The sequence below is a fragment of the Peromyscus eremicus genome, chromosome X (assembly GCF_949786415.1).
Source record: "Peromyscus eremicus chromosome X, PerEre_H2_v1, whole genome shotgun sequence".
Classification (NCBI taxonomy): Eukaryota; Metazoa; Chordata; class Mammalia; order Rodentia; family Cricetidae; genus Peromyscus; species Peromyscus eremicus.
This window is the reverse complement of record NC_081439.1, coordinates 109,952,193-109,975,358: the sequence shown is the minus strand read 5'-3', so window position 1 is coordinate 109,975,358 and position 23,166 is coordinate 109,952,193. Positions and strand designations below refer to the sequence as shown.

At 39.5% G+C, this 23,166-nt stretch overlaps 1 protein-coding gene across 1 annotated transcript in view; it reads left to right on the top strand.

The window, feature by feature from the left end:
• Positions 1 to 22,867, top strand: part of Enox2 (ecto-NOX disulfide-thiol exchanger 2) — a 282,945-nt gene extending 260,078 nt beyond the window's left edge. Inside the window, exons 11-15 of the mRNA XM_059250208.1 lie at positions 7,920 to 8,101; positions 10,206 to 10,313; positions 14,424 to 14,532; positions 18,786 to 18,871; positions 20,961 to 22,867. Coding sequence (XP_059106191.1) covers positions 7,920 to 8,101; positions 10,206 to 10,313; positions 14,424 to 14,532; positions 18,786 to 18,871; positions 20,961 to 21,092 — 617 coding nt within the window. The 3' untranslated portion in view covers positions 21,093 to 22,867. The remainder of the gene's footprint in view (positions 1 to 7,919; positions 8,102 to 10,205; positions 10,314 to 14,423; positions 14,533 to 18,785; positions 18,872 to 20,960) is intronic.
• The last annotated feature ends 299 nt before the right edge of the window (positions 22,868 to 23,166 follow it).

The window sequence follows — 23,166 nt, the reverse complement described above, 5'->3', positions numbered from 1 at the left end:
CAAGATAATTGCATAACCATCCATTGAAAACAAGTGTGGAAACTGAGAAAGGCTTTCTATTGCAGTACCACTCTCTGCTTTAGGTAGCCAGTCTAACCATAGCCTAATAACTCCAGGAATACTCTTAGGTTCAAGTCATTTAATTAAACTCGGTTCTCCCTAAAGGCAGATTCCTTTTGGGAATGAGATAAGTCTTAGTCTCAGGATAGAGTTCTCTTTAAATCCAGACATGGTAGCATATGCCTGTAATTTCAGCACTTGGGAGGAGGGGCAGGAGAAACGAGTTCAAGATCATAGGTGGCTACATAGTGAGTTCAAGGACATTCTGGACTTTGAGATTCTGCCTAAAAACAAGTATTTTTCCTGTATGTAACCCATCTTTTAAGGGGATAGAGATTGCTTTTTGCTCAAGATTTTGGGGATTTGGGTTCATCATGACACAGAAGGCATAGCTGAGTTGTTCCCATCAGAGTAAACAGGAAGCAGAGAGAGGAATGCTTGAATAGTGGCTTTCTTTCTCCCTGGTGACTTCATGAGAGCAGCCAGTCTACAGGATGATGCTATTTCCACTAAGAACAGAGATATGAGCAAAAGGAGCAAAAGCCAACAGGACAGATATTAAATCCTGCCATTTGCAGCCCACACAGTCACTCTCCTGGGCCGGCTCTGCTCCTTAACTGTAGTTTTCCTAAATGAGCACTCCATGTTCCTGACATCTCAAACCACCTGAGATCTCCATTGCATCTTTAGCCTCACTCTCATAGCTTCAAGCATTGCCTTTCCAGGGGCTGCTTGCAGTAATCATGGCTGCCACATATTTCCTGGCCTTGAAAGCTTTCCTTTGAAACCTAGATTCTTCCATCATTTATTATAATAGATAATTTTAATTGTTTTATTTCATTATTTTTCTTTTACTTTCTACCAACCAAAAATACCTCCCCACAGTAACTGAGAAAATCCACATCTTTGTCCCATTGCTTTCTAATGTACTTAAATACTTAATGCACAGTTTTGTAATTTGGGTCCAACTTCCTATCTGCTTTTCCAGATTTCCTATTTTTTGGCCTTTTTAAGAAGTGGAATGGGAGTACAGCTCAGTGGTGAGGCTCTAACCTCATATATGCAGGCTCTAGGTTTGTTCCCAACACCATAAAAAGGAAAATGTTTCCTTTAATGTAGTAGATAAACAGTGGAGATCGATGGAGTCACCTATTTTTACCATAGTCATAATGAGCCTGGAATACAGAGAGTACTCAATAAATGTTTATTGGATTAATGCAAAATCCTCTGACTAAATATTTACAAATAGGCTTTATAATTTTGACCTTGAAAATTTGCACAAACTCATAAATAATTAAATCTAACGTAGGTGTCTCCATGCATCTTCATTTTTATTAATAAATTATCTCTTCAAGAGTTTTTTTTTTTGTCTTTTGGTTCACAGTAAAAGGGAAAAGAAAAGACTTCCTATATAATCCTTATCTCTACAGAGGCAATCTCCTGCGCCAACCCCAATCAACCTCTTCCACCATAATGATGTATTTGTATCAATCAGTGAGCCTTCATTGGCCAATCATCACCGGAAGTCTATAGTTTACAGAAGGGCTTCTCTGGTGTGTGTATTACATACTACATTCTATAGGTATTAATGCATGTGTAATAACATGGCTTTTCCATTGTGGTAACATACAAAATAGTTTCATTGCCCTAAAGTTTGTGTTCTACCTGTTCTTCACTCGTCCCTGGTAGTCTTTGGGAGCAACTCATCTTTTTGCTGTGTCCATGGTATTTCCTTTTCCAGCATGTCATGAAATTGGAATCAGCTACTGTGGAACATTTTCAAATTGGCTTCTTTCACTTAGTACCATGCCTTTGTTTCCTCTGTGACTTTTCTTGGTTCAAGGACTCATTTCTTTTTACCACTAAATATTATTGCATTGCCTGAATATATCAATTTATTTCTCCATTAACCCACTAAAGGAAATCTGTGGTGCTTCCAAGTTTGAGCAATTATGGGTAAAGGGACTATAAATATGCAAACACAGGATTGGGGGAGAGGCATTAAATTTCAGTTCATTTAGATAAACACCAAGAAGCACAACTACTCAGTTTTATGACAAGTATATATTTAACTTCATAAGAAACTGCCAACTATTAACAAACTAATATTTAACTTATTTAATTTAGTCTTCTTTTATCTAGTTCCCTAAGAGAGCAAGTTTCATACTTGACCATAGATCTTTCCTCATTTCTAATATAACCATTTCTTCTTACAAATTTCCCTCTAAGCACCACTTTGCCACACTCCACAGATTTAAATAAGTTGTGTTTTCATTTCAATTTAGTTTGAATTTTTTTCTTTGACCCATGTATTATTTAAAAGTTAAGTTGTTCAGTCTCCAGTGTTGGGGAATGTTCAGCTATCTTCATTATAGATTTTTTTGTCATATTCCATTGTTGTCTAAGAAGACTCATTGTATAATTTCCATTTTGACATTAAGGTATAATTCATGACCTAGAATGTGGTCTCTTTTAGTGACATGTCCATGTGAGTTTATAATTTGTAATTTGCTCTTTTTGAATGAAATAGTCAGCAGATGTCAGTTTTATCTACTTGATTGATAGGGGTATTGAGTCCAACTATGCCCTTCCAGATGTTCTGCTTTCTGACCTCATCCATGTCTTATAGAGGGGTGTTAGTGAATTCCTCTGCTTCTCTTTACAGCCCCTCAGCTGTTGTTTCACATAATTCAAAGCTCTGTTAGCATATTACACATTAAAGAGAGTGATGCCTTCTTAAGTGCAGGCCCCTTTAACAAGGCCCCTGTCCTAATTCTTGATAACTTTCCTTGCTCTGGAATTGGCTTTGTCTTAAATTCATGTATTTTGGGAAGTCTTTCTGTGCTGTGAAATATGTGTTGCTCTGATTGGTTGATAAATAATGTTGCATTGGCCTATGGCAAGGCAGCTTAGAGGCAGGTGAGACATCCAAGCAGATATATGGAGAGAAGAAAGGAGAGGAGAGGGAGATGCCAGCCCGCCGTCCAAAGAGCAACATGCCAGCAGACTGGTAACATCACAGCCATGTGGCAAAATATAGATTAATAGAAATGGGTTAATTTAAGATGATAGAGCTAGCTAGCAAGAAACTTAAGCCATTGGCCATACAGTTTGTAATTAATATAAGCCTCTGAGTGATATATTTTATAAGTTGCTATGGGACTGTAAGTGAAAGAGATTTGTCCCGACCGTGGGCCGGGCGGGACACAGGAAATCTTCTACTTCATTCATGTAGCTACTTCCATTTTTAATTACTACTAAAATGGCATTATCTTCCTTCTCTTTACTTTTTTATCTATATAGGCTTTACATTTAAGTATATTTCTTATGGTTCATATAGCTGAGTCTTGGTATGGTTGGGGGGTTGGTTTTGTTTGCTTATTGTTATTTTGATTTTTCCAAAAAAAAAGGTCTCATGATGTAGCCTTGGCTGGCTTACAACTTACTTTTTATCACAATTAATAAGTGGCTTGCCTCATATATGAATAAGTCATGGGGATAATACTTTTGGTGGTTGTATTTCAACCACAAATGGCGTGCAGGCACACTAAGCACCTCATTCAGTTTAGTTTGCATATATGGCTAGTCTATGCTTTTTATTTATTTCACAGTGTGAGGTTAAATAAGGCCAAGTACTGAATACAGTGTGGATTCATAGAAAGTATTCTATAAAGTGCTTGCATTGTTAATTAAATTTGAGAAATGGACTGCTCCTTAAAAATAAATTGCTTTGTAGACCAGACTGGTCTCAAACTTGAAGCCATCCTCCTGCAATGGACTCATGAGTCCTGAGAATATAGATGTGTGCAATCATACATGGCTAGGGACTTTTTTGATCCACTCTAGTGGTAATCTCTGCCTTTTGACTGGTATGACATTTGAAGTGATTATTGGTACCACTGGATAAATATCTACCATATTTGCTACAGTTTTCTTTGGATTATCCTTGTTCTTTCCTCCTAATTTGTCCTCCATACTTTTTTTTCTTTATATTGTTTTAAGCATTTTCTGTTATATTTTCTCTTTTCTCAGTATATCAGTTATACTTTTTTCTATATGGTTTAAGATTATGCAATATCCTACAATAACAAAATATTTCCAATTCCTCTCTCATCCCATGTTTTTCTCTATTTTGATTTGCTGAACTTTGAGTAGATTTGAGTACATTCATCTTTAATGCTCTATGAACTTCATAGATCTGTATGTAGTTTTGTGTATGTCACAGGTTTGGGAAAATGTTTAGTTATGATTGCTTTTTCTCTTCTCTTTTGGCTTTGCCATTATATATGCTTACACTTTCTGTATTTGTACCAGGTTGCTGGATATACTGTTATTTTTCTCCATGCTTTTGTTGTCTTCTACATGTTTATATAACCCAAAATTTATATGCTGAAACCTACTCACCACTTAGGTAGTGGAACTTTGGGGAGGTGCTTTACATTAGAATCCTCATGGAAGAGGCCCCAGAGAACTGCCTTACCCCTTTCTGGTGTGATAATACTAAAGATACCACCTATGAACCCAGAAGTAGGCATTTGCCAAATGCAGAAGATCTGGTGCTTTGATCTTGGATTGCCCAGCTTCTGAGACTGTTAAAAAATACATTTCCATTGAGCATAAGCTACCCAGTCTTTGGTGTGGTTTTTTTTTTTTTGGTGTGTTTTTTAAAATAACATCCTAAATGGGCTAAGGCGTGTTTTCAGTTGTAGCCTTTTACATTTTTAAATATTCAATCTCAAAAATTCTTTCCTCAACCATGTCCAGTCTACTAATGGCCTGTCAATGGTCTTCTGCCTGTTATATTGCTTTTGATGACTAGTATATTTATTCTTCCTTAGAGTTTCTAATTCTGCTCTTATTATTCATCTATCCCTCTCATTTGCCTATTTTCACCAACATCCTTGCCTTATCTAACTCAGTTTTAATGTGTCTTTGTGTTCTCAAACTGGTCTTTGCAATTTATTAGTCCTTATAAATTATTGTTAAATATCAGATAGTACTAGTTGGGTATAATAAACTCTAGCAGATAGACCTTTGTTTGTGTAGAGGAGACAAGGAGACTCATTCACCAGTTCTATGATTAAGTCTTACTTTTTTTAGACACAATCTTATGTAGCCCTGGCTGTGGATCTCCTCAAAATTCTAATCCTCCTGTCTCCACCTCTTGGATGGTGGGATTAAAGGTGTGTGGTACAATATCAAGTTTTATGTGGCACTGGGGATTGAACCCAGGGCTTCTTGAATGCCAGGTAAGCACTCTACACATCTGAAATGCATCCCAGCCCTAAGTCTCAGTCTTTAGATAACCCTGCGCCCATGGACAGTGAACTTCACCTGTGCTTCTAAAATTTGTTCCTAGGCCCTTAACTGGAACAAGATGTCTGGAAAGGTCTAGAACAGTGGTTCTCAACCTTCCCAATACTGTGATCCTTTAACACACACAGTTCCTCATGTTGTGGTAACCCCCAACCATAACATTATTTTCATTGCTACTTCAAATTGTAATTTTGCTACTGTTAGGAATTGTAATGTAAATATCTGATATACAGGATATCTGAATATGACCTTTGTGGAGTCATGACCCACAGATTGGGAACCACTGATCTAGAGTTAAGTATCACCCTTTCTTCAGTTCATTAATGCAATTTTAAAACTCCAAAAGGTTCTAATAAAATAGTTTTTCCTGGAGGTAGGTCTTGTTAAGAATAGAATGTTCTGGCATTTCAAACTTAAAAACTGTTCCTCTCCCACTGTGAAGCAGAAAGAGGTGTTTTTTTTTTTTTTCTTATATTCACTGTGAGGACCTAGGAGAGCTCCCTGCAGTGGAATAATGCTTTTGTACACTGGTTTAATAAAACGCTGATTGGCCAGTAGCCAGGCAGGAAGTATAGGTGGGATAAGCAGACAAGGAGAGTTCCTGGGAAGAGGAAAATTGAGTCAGGAGACACCAGCCCACTGTCCAGGGAGCAGCATGTAATGGCACACGGGTAAAACCATGGAACACATGGCAACATATAGATTAACAGAAATGGGCAGAGTTTAAGTGTAAGAGCTAGTCAATAGTGAGCCTGAACTAATGGCCAAGCAGTTTTAATTAATATAAGCCTCTGTGTGTTTACTTGGATCTGAGTGGCTGCAGGATTGTGAGGCCACAGGAGCCGGACAGGACCAGGAAAACTTCAGCAACAAATGGTATGCAATGTGAGGCAAGAATTTCCACCTAAAAATCTGAGAAAGCTTAAGAAGAGATTATAAATGTAGCTAAGAGCACCTTCCTAATTCATGTTGCTCATGGTGGGCCTAGGTACAATGATGTGTCCCCTGGCTATGGCAGGTTCACAGCATGCAAGATGGAGCTACAGCATGGTGGATTCCCACCGAGTTACACAGAGGTTTCTACAAGCCACGCAACATGGTGCATGGTGGATATAGCTTTTGCTACTAAAAAAAAAAAAGGTTTCTGGGCTACACCCTGCTTTAATGGAGGCATAGACCCACTGCTTCCTATAGTTCATGGAGAGCCTGGTTCCCAGAGCTGGCAGTAACATAGTTCTGCCATGTTGGGAAGCTGAGGTAGGCGGAGCCAGCAGCCAAAGCTGCCATTTCAGTCCTAGTAATGATGGGGTTTAAAGCAATAGATTCACAATAAGGCAGATTTAGATGGAATAAGACTTTAAATGGTTTACAGTGTGTGTAAAAATGTACCTAGGTTTGGGAGAAGAAAATGAATATAGATAGTTATATAAAGAAATAGTTTTAAAAAATAAAGTCTTTAAAGAGACAATAAAGGTATTATAAAAAATAAGCCACATAAAGATGGATATTATACAGAGAATCTGGATTTTGTTGTCTTTGATATTTTTAACTGCAGAAAGACATTTGATTGTAAAGGCTGCTAAATTAAGCCAATGTATACATTTCTTGAGATTTTAACTTGATGTCTTATCCATACTGTGCCTCCAATAATTCAATTTGTTTCTCTACTCTGGCACTAGTTCTCATGAGGGTTTCTGCTCATGGCATTCAGGTTCTAGATGTGACTTGTTGTATTCAGTGTCTCTGTCTCTAATTTGAGGAGTTGTTTGCTGAATCATCTCAGTGCTCAGAAGACAGTAAGAAGAGTTCTTAAGACAGGCATGGTGGTGCACGCCTTTAATCCCAGCACTTGGGAGGCAGAGGCAGGTAGATCTATATTTTCAAAGCCAGCCTGGTCTACACAGCAAGCTCCAGGCCACCAAGGCTGCAGTCCAGCCTGGTCTACATGGCAAGTTCTAGGCCAAACAAGGCTGTGAAGAGAGACACTATCAAAAAAACAAGCAAAAAAGAGTTGTTTGTTTTCTATTTGTTCAGCTTCCTACTCATTGTCAAGATGCAGGGGAGATGTTTTTGTATGCAGAAAGTAGAAATGTTATCATGGTTTATGCAGTTACTTTTCTTCTATAATATTAGTGAATACCAATTTTTTTTAAATGTATCTTTTAACAAAATTTTTGTGTAGGCAGTTATCTCTTTACGGCAATTAGTTCTCTATTTGATCATTACAGTGCTCTTATCACTTGCTCCATTTCAATGAGAGTAATGGGTGGTACTTACAAATAGTTACATTTGGTTTGGAAAATGTAAACCACAATGAAGATATTTGTGTATTGAATTCCTGTTTCATTTAGGAAAGCAAGACTTTTTGGTTTTGTGTCCATCTTTCACTACCATGGACAACTAAAACTGACCTACAATTCCTTATCAAACAGCTTTTTTTATACACATTAATTTAAAGTACCATGTTTTCATAGCACTCAGATGTACCATAAAAACATCTAGACATAAAGTTTAACATTTCCCGTTTTCCATTGACTGTTTAGCCTTAGTATCACAGGCAGAAGCTCTGAAGGAGGAAAATGACAGCCTCCGTTGGCAGCTGGATGCCTACCGGAATGAGGTAGAACTGCTCAAGCAAGAACAAGGCAAAGCCCACCGGGAAGATGACCCAAACAAGGAACAGCAGCTGAAACTTCTGCAGCAAGCTCTTCAAGGGATGCAACAGGTACGGGCAGTTTGTTTTCCTGTGCCATTTCAAAAGATAGCAGCAGCTCTTCGTTTGCCAAGAGGTGTGCTGAAGCAAAATGTCAGAAGTTAGTTCAGACTATAGATATTGATGGAGATCTTTATGAAAACCCTCAATTACTTGCATATGATAAAATGCTGATCAGTAAGTATTAAAACAACAATATATACTCTTTTAGAAGAAACAACAAACATTTCACTCTTGATTTTCATGGAAATGGGGACCTTGTAGTAAGTATCAGTGCTCTGAGATTGTAATACCGGTTTGTTTTTTATTTTACTTTCACAGTAATTTATGTGAATTTAAAAGCACATAATTCCAAGTATAAAAATTAAAGTAGAGGGATGGAGAGACATGACTTCACGATTAAGAGTGCTTGCTACTCTTGCAGAGGATTAGTATTTGGTTCCCATCACCCACACTGGATAACTAACAACCGCCTCTATGTTCAGCTTCATGGTATCTGATGATCCCTTTTGGTCTCCATGGGTGCATGTGTAGTAAAATATAAAATGGCAGTCAGGATGTAAAAACAAACAAACAAACAAACAAACAAATAAATAAATAAATGGAATGCGTGCTAAAGATTAATTTGAATAAAAAGAAAAAGAAATAATTAAATCCAATGGAAACTGCATTCAAATGAAACCTCATGAATAATAACCTCATGGTCAATATCTCGAAGTTTGATGTAGCCATCACTACAGTGAGCCTCCTATTTAAAAGCTATCAACACCTTCTTTGATTAGAGTGAAGGACTAGTGCTTCTAGAGAAAGGATACGATCATATTCTGTCATGACAATCTACCAACCATCTTCCATACATTTTAAATTTTGCAGTACATTTCAACTCTGTGCCTTGAAATTATCTAGGGCAAACTAATTGCTGGTTGGAAACTATAAATGATGAACAGGGAGTCCCTTCTGGCACTGGCATTGCTGTGTTATTACTTCTGTCACCATTGTCTTCCTGTGTGACAAGTATTATCACATTAATATTTCACCTTTCCCATTAGCAAAATGTGTGAAGTAATGCTTACCTTCCTTTTATTGTCACCACAGAGTTTAATTAGAATACATAAATTATATCAGAGATCTTTCTACCAAAAAAAATGTGTCCCTGTAGCTACCCTTCAAAAGGCTTTGACAACATGCATTGAACCTTGTTTTTTAGCTGATGGCCTTTTGCAAGTCTGAAAATAACCTCGGGAACATTTTTATCACTATTTCTCTCTTCTTATGTTGCTTTTGAAACCATTACACATAAAACTGTTCAGTCACTTAACATGCAAAGATCTCAGCAAGAGGTCTCTACCTCCTAAAAATTAATTTCATTCATTTTGACTATTTTTTTTCCATTGGGAAAATAGTATTATAATGAATGAACAACATTTTCCCATTTTATCTCCAAAGATTTGTAGTAAATATTGATTTAGGTAATGGAGTATCAATCAGGGTTACCTGGCCTGGTTTTAAATCTAACTCTGCTAATTCATATCTGAATGGCCTTAGGAAAGGTCACATGAATTGTTGCACATGAGTCCCTTAGCACACTGCTTACTTAGTACATACTGGGAATTTGATAAATAGTATTTGTTATCATTACTGATATCAATAAATCCAGTTCCTTGGCTACTAATATGAAAGGTAACATATGTGAAATTTGAATTCATGACTATGTTACCTCACAAGTCAAATTTAGCATGCCAGACGACTTCACAAAAATGTTTTTCAACATTAAGTTCATGACTCCACAATAATTAAGATGCAGTTTGTACAATATTAACTGCATGCTCTGCTTCCCTATGGCCAGAACAAAGAAGAAGCTAAATGATTGTATTTATTAGTTTCTCTGGTTCTTTATAAAATATAAACAAGTTCAGAAGAAATATCTAAGAACCAGATTTTCAAGGAGAGAAAAATATCTTGATTTTCCAAAGATTCTTTTGCTCTATGTGGAAAAAGTACTATTTGTAGAGGGGGAAGTGGGGCTAGTCTACCTGATAGCTAACCTCAGCAAGGGCTTGTGCATGAAGTGTGTAGCCTAAATGAGTAATGTCATTATCTGTAATCTTTCATGAAGCATCTGCTCAAAGTCCAAGAGGAATACAAAAAGAAAGAAGCTGAACTTGAAAAACTCAAAGATGACAAGTTACAGGTGGAAAAAGTGTTGGAAAATCTTCAAGATAAGGTATATGAGTCTTACGTCAATCATTCCCTTCCCCACCCCCACCCTTCAGTGATAATGAAAATGCCCTAGAAGTTTCTGAAAACACTGCTGGTTGGGAATTCAAAGTCCCTGTCAGTGGTACTTCTTGTATTGAGGGCTTTGAAGTACTTAGCATTTCTGAAGGTTCTGGTTTACATACATTCCAACTGTCAGGTTCCTCCATCTTCCCTGTTGAAGAAGATCAGACTGTGCACTTCTTCCCTGCTTCATCTTCTCACACCAATAACAACAGAGAAAGCCCATGTGTTCTTGTTTGCTTCCTTATTGCTGTGATAAACATTATGACTAAAGACAAATTGGAGAAGGGTCTGTTTTTCTTTACAGCTTGCAGTCCATCATGGAAGGAAGTCACAGCAGGAAGTCAAGACAGGACCCTGGAGTTAGGAACTGCAGCAGAGACCATAGGGAAATGTTATTTACTGGCTAGCTCCCCATCACTTGCTCAATTTGCCTTTTCTACAACACTAGGACCACCTCCCAAAGGTGGTACCACCCTCATTGGGCTGGGCCCTCTCCCATCAATCATTAATCAGGAAAAAGTGCCCTACAAACTGTCCTACAGGGCAATCTGATAGAGGCAATTTCTCATTTGAAGTTCCATCTTCCCAGATGAGCACACCTTTAACTGAACATTTCATTAAAGCAGAAATGCAGCTAGAGCATTGACACTTCTTTACACCTACTCTATGTGATCATGAGCAGCCACAGGTCAGAGTAACAGCCAACACCAAGTCAGGCTTGGTGGTACACACCGGAATCCCAAAGCTCAAGAAATGGAGGCAGGGGGATCAGGAGTTAAATGTCATCCTTACCTACATAGCAAGTTAGGAGCCAGTCTGGGGTACATGAGACCCTGTCTCAAACAAACAAACAAAAATAGCCAACACCAAAATGGGGGAAGCCTTGTAAAGAAACAAGGAGACACAGTTTTCTAAAGTCAGATAATAGCAAAATAGAAGGGAAGGTGAAACTTAATAGTGAGAGCCTGCTGCATAAAGAACACGATGAAGACACCTGGGAGAGTCTATTTAACATTTGGATATGTCTGTGTGTCACCTGAGAGTCAGGTGTGTCCTTTTAGATGTATAAAGTCTCCTGATGTCTGTGTGTCATACTTCTCCAGTCTCATATGCCTCAGTACTCAGCTGAAGTTATACTCTAGAAAAAAAATGACTCATTAACCAGAACTCCCTGCTGTGGATATTTGAGAAGGAAGAGAAAACATTGGGGCTTGGACCAAAAGTCCAACATCAGCAATGGTACAGTTCTGCAAGAGCTCTGCTAATGATCTTCTTTGCTCAGCTCAGGAAGGCGGAGCACATACAGGCCCTGGGTGTGTTTACCAGCATGGGAATGTGCCCCAGAGAGCCATTAGGAACTGGCAACCTTGGTGTAGTTGAAACAAATGATTGAAAATGTTTTCTTTCGGAGGCCATTTGCAATATGCTTTTAATTCTTCCACATCATAAAATCAACTCACTTTCCACTTTTGTGGGTGCTATTAAAGAAATGAGCACAATCCCAGAGAAATTCATTTATCAAGCATTTAATTGAAAAGTGCCAAAGCTGCTGTACTATCAGGACTTTCCTCATGGTATCAGACTTTCTAAATTGTCCCAGAGCTGCAACATAGCTCTATTTCTCTTCCTGTATAAAACACACTGTGCAGCCGGAAGACCCTAGATAGACAAGGGGCTATGGTGCTGCTATCATGCTTCCCATCACTCTTTAGATTGCCATTGCAAATTGACTTAAGCACATTTTTAGTAGAGGCTGCTTTCTGCTTTGTGGAGAATTTTGTTTAAAGAAACAAGAGGTCAGGTGGCACAGAAGAAACTTGTCATATTGTGCTTAATGACAAGTGTTTCTCATCTCGAATATACCACAAAATGACAGCTAAAGAAGACAAGACAGAGCCAACTGATAATCAGAAAACAGTGGGCCAGATTTTTTTCCTGTCATTTCAAGCAAAGCTTCTTTTAGAAAAAAATCGTGACAGATCATTACAAACTGATGTTCTCTGTGAAGCTGATCTGTGACCAAATATTTCAACCTGAAACAATTAGGTTAAGAAGCAAAAGACCATCACATTAGACTACAAAAATAATTTCAGGTTGAAAGGCAAGCAGTAAGTTTTGGTTATGAGGGCTCTGTTTGTTACTTTTCTTTGGGTTTCTTGACAGTAAGCCACAGTATGAGCTATTTGCAGTGTTTTGAAATATAACAGTGTGACTTACATCTATTATACTGGTGGAAAGAACTACATCCTTGAATCTGCTAGTAAAGTTCAAGAAAATAAATGCCAGCATGATAAATTTGAAATCAGATTCAGTTGAGAAACTGAATTTAGCCATTCAAGATGGCTAAGACGTCTCAGAAAATCTTAATATCTTAAACTCAATCTGTTAAGTGCCCACACTTAAGAAATGGCTTACTGGCTCACTTAAGGCTGTAAGGGACTTAGAAGCAGATGTGAAGCTCCTGCCTTAGAAATAAGCCAGGGCTTTAAATCAGATGTGGCATAAAACAGATGTCTTGTAGCATACATAGACCATTCACTTCTTCCAAGGTGGTACCTAGCGAGCTTTGAAGACGCTTTAAAGGACACAGAAGTGCAGCCCCTGCTGAGAGCCTGTGGAAGGGAAGAAGTGACAGAGTGTCTAACTCCACCATGGTCTGCCCCCACCCCTGCCCAGCATTCCCCCAGCACCTCTCTCTACAACAGTGAAACCGTGAGACTGATGCAGGAATCTCTTATATTCCTTCCTCTGAAAGCTCTTCCTTCATCCATACAATGTAGAAAGGTATTTTCCACACCCAAAGATAGAAAGGTCCACAAAGAGACAGTGTAGGAACACTTTCCAGATTCAGTGCCTGCCGGGTATGGATTTCACCTGAATATCTCATAAAACCGAACTGCTAGACTCAGAAGAAGTTTCCACAACAAAGAAGGCAACTGACAGTTGATACTTTTATTCATGGTCATTTCTGACTATAAAGCCAGAAATATTTTAACTGATAACAGAGAAGAGAAACAGAGTCTCTAGTCTATAGGTAAAGGTTCTAATTTCTAGTCCAAAAGCCAGCACTGATGCCTAAGTAGATTGGGTACTTCAGATTTTCTGTTCAGATGTGGGACTTACCATAAGCAGAGTATGGATCTAATGTTGAGAGAGAGAGAGAGAGAGAGAGAGAGAGAGGGAGAGAGGGAGGGAGGGAGGGAGGGGGGGAGGGAGAGGGAGGGAGGGAGGGAGGGAGAGAGGGAGAGAGGGAGAGAGAGAGAGAGAGAGAGAGAGAGAGAGAGAGAGAGAGAGAGAGAGAATGAGTGAATATAACCTGATGTGAAATGCTAACTCTCCCATTTCTATTTCCTAACAATGCAATCATAGCAAACTTACCCAATTTATCCTTTCCTTGTTTTCCTCATCTGTATGATGGAGATAATACATAAATAACAATATCTACTATGTAATACACGAAAGTGTAAAGTCTCCTTCCCAAGACTACTTGTTTAGAGCTAAGAATAATGAAGCCAGGAAAACACAACTTGTGAAAATAAATGTTTACAACTTTCTGCATTTTGAAGTCACATAAAGATATTTTGGAACCAGTGAGTTGGCTCAGCTGGTAATGGTACTTGCTGCCAAGCCTGAAATAAGTGAGTTCAATTCCCAGGACCCACATGTGTACCATGGTACACACACACACACACACACACACACACACACACACACACACACACACACCAAATAAATGTTTTTAAAGGATAGCTTGGATTATCTGTGGTGTTTTTGTAATTTGTATTTTCAGTAATCCAAATTGGACTATGTTGTTTTGATGGTACTGTGATGGTTTTGTGGACCTGTTGCTGGGCACACACACCTGTCATCCCAGCTACTCAGAAAGCTGAGGTCGAAGGATCTTGTATCTGGGAGTTTCAGAACAGACTGGGCAACATAGCGAGAATGTATCTCTCATCTTTTAATAAAAGTTATCTGTTGTGAAATTAATTGAAACCAACTCTTTGGCCACATAAGGTGAACTGACCCAGGAAGCATGTTATTCCCGCAGGAAAACTGTGCTTCTAGACTGTGTGCATCAAGCCAGGAAAGTGACCACCCTCCTGAGAAGACCATGGCCGGCAGTCCTATCAAATCTGAACGTGAAGCACTGCTAGTGGGTAAGGAAGCCAACACACACACGAAACCCGTAAGGTGTACAGAAAGACAGCAAGGGGTATTTAAGAGTAAAGCGTCTGCCAAGCAGTATGGAGTATGATGGTGCGAGAACTCAGAGTTCGAAAGGGGATAGGGAAAGATCAAGGACATTTTCCACAGAGATTCTAAGACCAGCTCCAAGGCACTTCTGGCTCCTTGTTGCCACTGTCTTGTTAAGTGTGTCAATGTCAGCATTATACTAAGAGTGGGTCAACAGGAAAAGCACACTGTAGTTTTTCCATCTCTCTACAAGGAGAGAGGCCCTTCCCCATGCATTCAGAAGGCTAGTACAGACCCTGCCGAGTTTTCCCAGATCAGCCTCCATAGCAAGTGTCTGCCTTTCAAGTTCTGTGCTATTGACTGAGTCATTTTTATTCAGGACACTTCCGACACCAAATGAAGGGATGTTTGTTTTTACTTCTTGACACAGCATATGTTCCTTCCATCACCACTTTTCCAACTCTCCAACACCAAGTATGTATTTGACCACTTTATTCAATTCAATTTGGATGTCAACTAGCTGAAGTTATGTTCCACAGGTTTAAAGACTCAGTCTCACAAATCACCCCTCACTTTAGATACCAGGCTCAAACAGCAGATCCCAAAATGTGTTGGTCAATATTGCTTTACACATAAGAAAAGTGGACAGTTTTAGAGTTTCACTCCATGATTGGTTGGCACTGTTGGTGCTTTTGGGGCCTGCAATAAAGCAGCACATCATAATAGAAACGTGGCAAAATCATTTACCTCATGGCCAGGATAAATAACAGGCAAGAGAGAGAGAGGCTCTAAGAACCCACTGCCCTTTTAAAAAGCGTGCTTTTGAGCCTGTCTAGTGGGCTCTACCTCTTAAAAGTTCTACCACCTCCCTGTAGTGCCACAGGATGGGGACTTACCTTTATTGCATGAGCCTTTGGGTATCATTCTAGATCTAGACTATAAGATACACACTGGCTGCAAAGTCAGGAACTTCCCAATACCTCACCAACCAGCTTCTATAACTTGTTAGAACAACTCACAGAACTCTGAGAAGTACTTGACTTTACTATTGCCAGCATGTTGGAGAACAGCAGTTCTCAACCTGTGGGTCACAACCCCTTTGGGAGTGGAATTAGAAAACACAGATACTTACATTATGATTCATAACAGTAGCAAAATTACAGTTATGAAGTAGCAATGAAAATAATTTTATGTTGGGAATCATCACAACATGAGGACCATATTAAGGGGTCGCAGCATTTAAGAAGGTTGAAAACCACTGGTGTAGAGGGTGAAACCCAGGAATGGAGAGTTGGAAGAGATGCATAGGACAAGAAACTAAGAGGAGAGGAGTCAAGCTTCTGTAGCCTTTGTGGGCTTGCTGTGCTGCCTTCCCAGCATTTTTATGTGTTCCCCAGCTGGGAAGCTCTCTGATTTCCATCTTGTCTTTCTGGAGGGTTCGTTATGTATGTGTGCTTTGGGGGTAGGGAACCTCAAAGCTCCATACTCTTGTTATGCCTTAGCCTTCCTGTTGTGTTGGCCATTCCCACCACGAAGCTAGTAAAGGGCTCCCAGCCAACAGTACTATCCAAGAAGATGTCTAACTAGGCTAGCAGCATATACCTGTAATCTTAGCACTCAGAAGACAGAGTCAGGGGGATTGCAAATTCAAGGCCAGTCTCAGAAAACAAATTACACTAAGGCCAGCAAGGTGACTCAGCAGGTAAAGGAACCTCCTGCCAAGCTTTACCGCCTGAATTTAATCCCAGGGACTTACATGATAGAAAGAGAGAACTGACTCTTGCAAGTTGTCTGTAGCCTCCATTTACATACTACAGCTCAGCTCACACATGCACGTGTGCACACGTGCACACACAAATAAATAAATAAAATGAATAAATGTGCAATTCAATGGGTATTTTTTAAGGATCTGTGTACCAAGAACTGGGAGAAAAATTATTTATTTTGTCATTATATCACATAGACAAATGACTCAGGAAATTGTCAATAATATGTTAGACTCTAGTGTGCTCTGATACAGTAAATGCTAGAACTACTCTTACTATCTAAAAAATTCCTAATTTTACAATTAAAGAATGGGGCAGCCAGCCAGGCACACTTCTTTAATCCCAGCACTTGGGAGGCAGAGGCAGGCGAATCTCTGTGAGTTCAAGGCCAGCCTGGTCTGCAGAGCTAGTTCCAGGACAGCTAGAGCTGTTACACAGAGAAACCCTGTCTTGAAAAAAAAAAAAAAAAAAAAGTACGGGGCAGCCATAGCTGCCCATCTTGAGGCCTATATCTGTTTGCTGAGATTCAGCTCCTCCATCTGCAAATTGAACAAGGTATTACTTACCTCACAGGTCGATTCCAAGTATTAACATGACACCTATCCCAGATCAGTTCACACAGGACAGTAGTCAGCCCTCAGTACAAGGAAAGCAGTGGGCACTTCCAGTACTAGTCACAAATGCTTGTTGACTTCCATGGTCCATTTGGGAGCTAATGGAAAATTGGGGTTCAAATTATATGGTCCTCTAGCAGGGGTTAGTTAATCCAAGATTCCTTCTAGGAAGTGAGCCGCAAGGTAACTCTACCCCACCCTCCAAAGCCGTCCATGCTCACTGAATTCTATGTATTTTGAAGTTATATCTGTCTTCTTTGGTAATGGACATTATACTCTGATATAAGGCTTTGATATGTTAATAAAGATGCACAAGGGGATCTGCCATTGAGACTTCAAAAAAAACATGACAACGTTTTAATATTTTTCAGCTCAAAAGTTTTTAACCAATTATCATGGTGACGGAGAAGTATTGGGGAGAGAGGAACTTCTCTATAAATGGTTATCCCTATAGAAAAAAAAGATTCCTTCAAATGACTACCTGTTGTTTCGCTTTTTAAAAAATGTGGTCTTTAGCTGATGGAGAAATCTGCTTCTAAATACGGTCTTTGAGTGTGAAGTCACAAAAACTGATTAGTGTTTTTAAACCTCTGAACTTATTTCTTAGCATTTGATTCCTTTCCTTAGCCATGACATTTGGACTTTCATTGAATATGGACTTTTTTCTTCAGAACTGAAGTTTTTCAACTCAAATCAAGCTTAGAAATTCAATTTACCTGGTCATTTAAGACCAAAGTAATGATAAAAGTAATAGTATCACTTTTGAACAGATTTTGTGACTCTGATTCCTCCCAGATTCTCTCAGCCCACCCTTCATCATCTAATATTTGGAAGGTTTTCATAAAAAATAATTGAATTTCAAGCTATAATTTAAACTTGTGCTATTCTTTGTGAGCTTCTGAAAGGACAGAAAAGTTGTGCTTTCTAAACCAAATCAATGTCCACTCATATTTCCTGGTAGTTTTCAGGAAGCTCAATTCTAGAAGATCTGCTAAAAGGGAATGAATTCACAAGCATTTAAAAAATGATCTCTACAATTTTTGAACAATGTTTCTAGTTGTTGCCAGGTAAGTATTAGAACAATTAACATGCCATCTGTAAGAAGGAAGACAGTGCTTGCAGCTGCCTCTCCCCCCAGAATTAGGCTGAGCAGAAATCTCCCAAGCATCCCTGAAAGCTGGAAAGTGTTGTGAGAACTCTGTTGTAGGAACACATTTGGGGCCCTCAACACACAATGGCAGTGAGCACTCATGTCAGTGTGAAGAAAATGTCTGGCATTTCTTTCTAGAGCAACTCACAAAATAAAACCCTGATACAATCAGCAGATTCTTCTGTGGGAGGAGCTAAGTTAATATGGCGAAGTATGTGTGATGTGTGATCCCCACAAGACATCCTTAATTCCTAAGAGCATGAAGTCTTATTTACTGCCCAAACCCCCATCAGAATCTAAGTTCATCTGAACTCTGGAATTCAAGTTGTTCTCAGTGATGACGAGTGATATGAGTGAGTCACATGCCACCTTCACTCTGAGTGGCATCGCACAGTGAAGAGCAGTGAGTGGTAAGAACCGCTGAGTTCATGTACCCGCTCTACCACTTGTCAGCTATATGCTGACACTTTGTCTTGGTGTTCTCATCTGTGAAATGGGGCTTGACAGTACTTATTCCACAGGGTTGTTATAAAGATTAAATAAATAAAATAGATGCAAACTTAAAATACTGCCCAGTGTATGTATAGTGTACATAGGTGCATTTTGTCTGTATGAGTTCGTTCACTGTGGAATCTCAAGGAGTTTCATGCTGAAGTGTAATAACCCCTGGGGCCTTGTCTCCACAGGGATTATCTCCACATTCCTTCATGTTCACCCATTTGGAGCAAGCATTGAATACATCTGTTCCTACTTGCACCGTCTTGATAATAAGGTATGTGGGAAACTCAAATGGAGACAGAAGAATGAAGGCTTCTTTCTGTGTAGGTGGCCTTACTCTCTTAAAGCATAAGCAGACCAGAGTCCTTATGGATCTAAGCAAGTTTCCCTTACTTCTAGTCTCATTGTGATTTAATGTATAACATCCCTCTTAGAAATAGTATGACTTTCTGTCCTAGTTTGCCTAAAACCAAGAAATTTTCTGAGACTTGAAACTTTTGGTGCTAAAACCAAGGAAATCCCATTCAAACTAAAATTAATTGGCTAGCCTACTCCTAAGATAAATCTTAGAAGATTCTAGCTTCCTTTTCTTGATTTCCATACAAGCTACCAAATAGCCAGCAAATTAGCTACTACTTTCTCTATTAATCATTGGATTTGTCCTGGGCCTCCAGCCATCAGCAAACTGTGATTTATGAAATTGGAGTCTTACCCTCTCCCCATCACTATTGCCATGACGTGCTATGAAACAGTCGAGGAAGGTGCAAACGTGATGGGACGATGTGCTGAGGGCTTCTGGATTGTCCATTGGCTAGCGACTCCTAGCTGATCTGCGGGCCATTTATCTGCATGTTATCCTCAAAGGAGGAACTCACAGGCCACATGAAGTGAGGGGACGTGTTAATTCTCTAGATACTCAACGGTACTTCATAGCAGCAGGGGCAGACTCTCAACTCCTCCTTGCAACAAATAAGCTCATGATATGATTTTTTTTTTTCCGAAGCAACATTTAGTTAAGCTTCCCTGTGGATTGTATCACTATTTCACTAAATGGGGCCTCCTGAGAAGTGCTATTGAGAATGGGTTCCTGACATTATGTTGTCCAAAATGGTAAATTAGAGAAGCCCTTGTCCTCTTAGCAAAGACACTGGCCATTTGGGAACCTAATTGTCCTAAGCATATTCTAACTTCAGGGATACACTTTCCTCTATGGCCTTTGTGTTAGTTCTAGATTGCATTACCTCCTTATTTCCCTCTAGGAAGTAATTCTAATCTGCAGCCATATACCCCACTTGGCAGTTAAAGGGATGATGGAACAGCAGTATCAGGACCATGTGGTCAGTTTCAGCAGCAAGATATTGAACTATATGTCAGTAAAATTTATCTCATTTTTTTTTAATTTTTAAAAATAATACATGTTGTCTTTGAGTGCAAACTATATAGAAACATAGTGAAGAAAAAGTAAAATTTCCTATAGTCTTAACTCAAGTATAATCACTGTGAAGTTTAGCCTGTAATTTCAAACCGTTTTCCATATCTACACTGTTATCTATCTATAGTATATAGCTAGATCCATTATCTAGTCACATGTTTTGAAATGGGAGTTCTACTCTCTGTGGTACCCTGCAGTGTGCTTCTTTCACTTAAGTGGATCTGGTTAATCAGAAGCACTGTGAGAAGGGCACAGCTTCACTCCTGGCCCGGGCCCAGCTCTGCCCCAGCAGCTTCCTGACAGAATAATGTCAAGACCTCCCAGCAAGGGCTTTGAAGGATACTTAAGTTCTGAGTAGCGGTAACTCCAGGCTTCTTTAAGGGTTCCCCTGGTGGTCATCAGCTCCCTGCAGGCTCACAATTAAGAAGGTCACTATGAATGAAAAAAAACTAACTATGAGAAGAGAGGCCCTTGAGGAATCCACAGACTTGTTTTTATATGGAGGTGGGGTGGGGTGGGGGTGTTGGGGAAAAGAAAGAAATGATGCATCAAAGTAGAAAGAGAGAGCATTCTTCACTCCTATTACTCCTCCTTTGTGGGCTCATGCATATGTGGAAAATTCTACTCCACTGACAGGCATTTCTGCCTGTCCCTCCAAAAAGACTTTGTAGCTTCAGTGGGCCTGGACACACATCCCCATCACTGAGCTGCCCTCGTTCAGTTGGCTACATGCCAAACTTCTCCATGCAACTCGTACCAGCTCTTGGCAAAAGCAGTTCAGTGGGCTGTGTCTGGTGGTCCCAGCAGATGAACACACAAATGCACAAGACCAGATAGGTTACCCTGCCACCGCCCTCAGGACACGAACATCAGCAGATGACCAGGGATGGGAAGCTGGTTCTGATTGGAGGATGTCCTCTCTGTCTCACAGATCTGCACCAGTGATGTGGAATGTCTGATGAGTAGACTCCAGCATACCTTCAGACAGGAAATGACCGGAGTTGGAGCCAGCCTAGAGAAGAGGTGGAAATTCTGTGGTTTTGAGGGCTTGAAGCTGACCTGAATCTCTTTGCCTAGCAACTTGGGATCCTGAACATAAATGTGTGCTGGACAAGCTTCGGACATGATTTTGTATCTCAGTGGTTTTCAAGTGGACGTTGTTTTCAATTTGTCAGTTCATTCCTGAATATCTTTCAAGTTAAAATAAGGATCCTAGAACAGCACCTCAAGCTATAGGTCCTAAAAAGAAATTGCCTCAAACCTCAAGTGCTGTAACTTCCTCCTATTTCTGGCAATTGGTTGTCTTTTCTTATAAGTAATATTGAAAAATTCCTGAGGCTAAAGAGTATTTGGAATGTTTTCAGTGTCTGTACTACTGTTGTAGACCTTGTATGTTTTCAACACTGTTAACTGAAATGTTTTGATGATTTGTGTGTGGTTTGTCTTTCTAGATTTCTCTTCACATGTTGCTGCTTTAAAAAGGAATAAGGAGTGTTAGGAACTCCCTGTAACTGCCATTGTCTTTCCAGTCCACAGTAAACAGTGAATGAATAATCCATCAGTGTCTTTGCCAAGGTGCTTCACCAGTTCACCTTTAACAAACAAGCATGAACTGTGGCTTTTTGTAAAAGTACTATGAACCAAAAGTTGACAAACGTTCCAAAGTTATTTTCTCTAATAGATAAAAGGTCTATTTCAGAATTTTAAAACAAGAAATCTAGATGGATTCAAAGAAAGCCTCCAGTGCGACTATTGTGTTTGTGCTTTCAGAACTACTTGTAAATAGTCTGCTTTTAAAAGAGGGCATGTTTAGTTTTCTATGAATTAAAATCAGTCAGGCGTGTGCACACGTGCACATATTGGCAGAAAGGATTTATTTTAATAGTCCTTCCCCTCTGGCCTTCTTACAGTTTGTTGGTCCCTTTCTTCCCACTGTTAGTGTGTTGAATTGCAAACTGTGTACTGCTGTAAATACTGTTTACTTCATGCTGACTGTTTGTAAAGAACTGATGTGAGTATTGAACGTAATGAACTAATGAATAAATAACAGGCGGGGTGTGTGAGGCGTCCTGCACATATGTCAACTCCCCTCAGAATGCTGACTGACAGGGATAGCTCTGGTTCAGTTGTGCCCATCTGTACATTGCGATGGCCTCGCCAAGTTTAAGTGGACCATTCAAGAAGTCCTGCTTGATAGGAAAAGAAAATGGCAGAATTTGAGGCTGTTATCCTGAGGTAAGCTGGTCTTTATTATTTTTGTGGTAGTAATGGTGGTTCTTCTAATTCCACGAGCATGGCCTCCCTTGAGTTCACTTGAAGGTATGAGAATGCACTGAGTGAGCACAGGCAATGAGAGCCTTGCCTGAAAATACTTTGCAAATGAGATATGAGTAGTGTTCAAAGATGTATTTTTAAAATACAAATATTCCGTTTTATACCTCAGCTTTGTGTTACGTTTTGAATGGCTTGCTTCCTACCTGATTTTTTAGATCATCTCAGGTTCCCTTTGAGTTACCAGGATGTTGGAAGAAGAAGCCAAACTTGCTTGACAACTAGAAATAGCATTCCACAGCAGCCCATTCATCCTGAAAGTTGGCTTGCCCCTTAAGCACCCCACTGTGACCCCAGCAGGAAGCCAGGGTTATTTTTACACTAGCCTCCTCACTGGAGCTTCTGTCGTCAAGGCTGCTGCTCTGGAAAGCTTTGATTCATCGGTCTCAGGGGCTCCTGAAATACCTGTTTGACAATATCTGTAAAATCAAGAGAAATTTTCCACTCGTCACTTATTTCTTAAGTCAAATAAAATTAAATTTCAAGGCAACAGCTGCCATACCTAAACACCTCGTTTATCTTCACTTTATCTTCTGTTTTTTTCCTTTGTTTTTTTTTCCTTGAGTCAGAGGTCTCACTATGTAACTCAGTCAGGCCTAGAATTTGCAATCCTCCCACTTCAGCCTTCCAGGATCTGAAATTACAGGCATTCACCACGATGCTTCCCCAAACTGTTTCAATTGTGCATTCCAGTTTAGTCCAGGTATAGTTCTCCTAGCATGCTTCCATATACTAGTTGTAATGAGAAACTCTGTCTCAAATTGGTCATTTGTTTGGTCTCATGCCAGGCAGCATGTTAGTAAGAG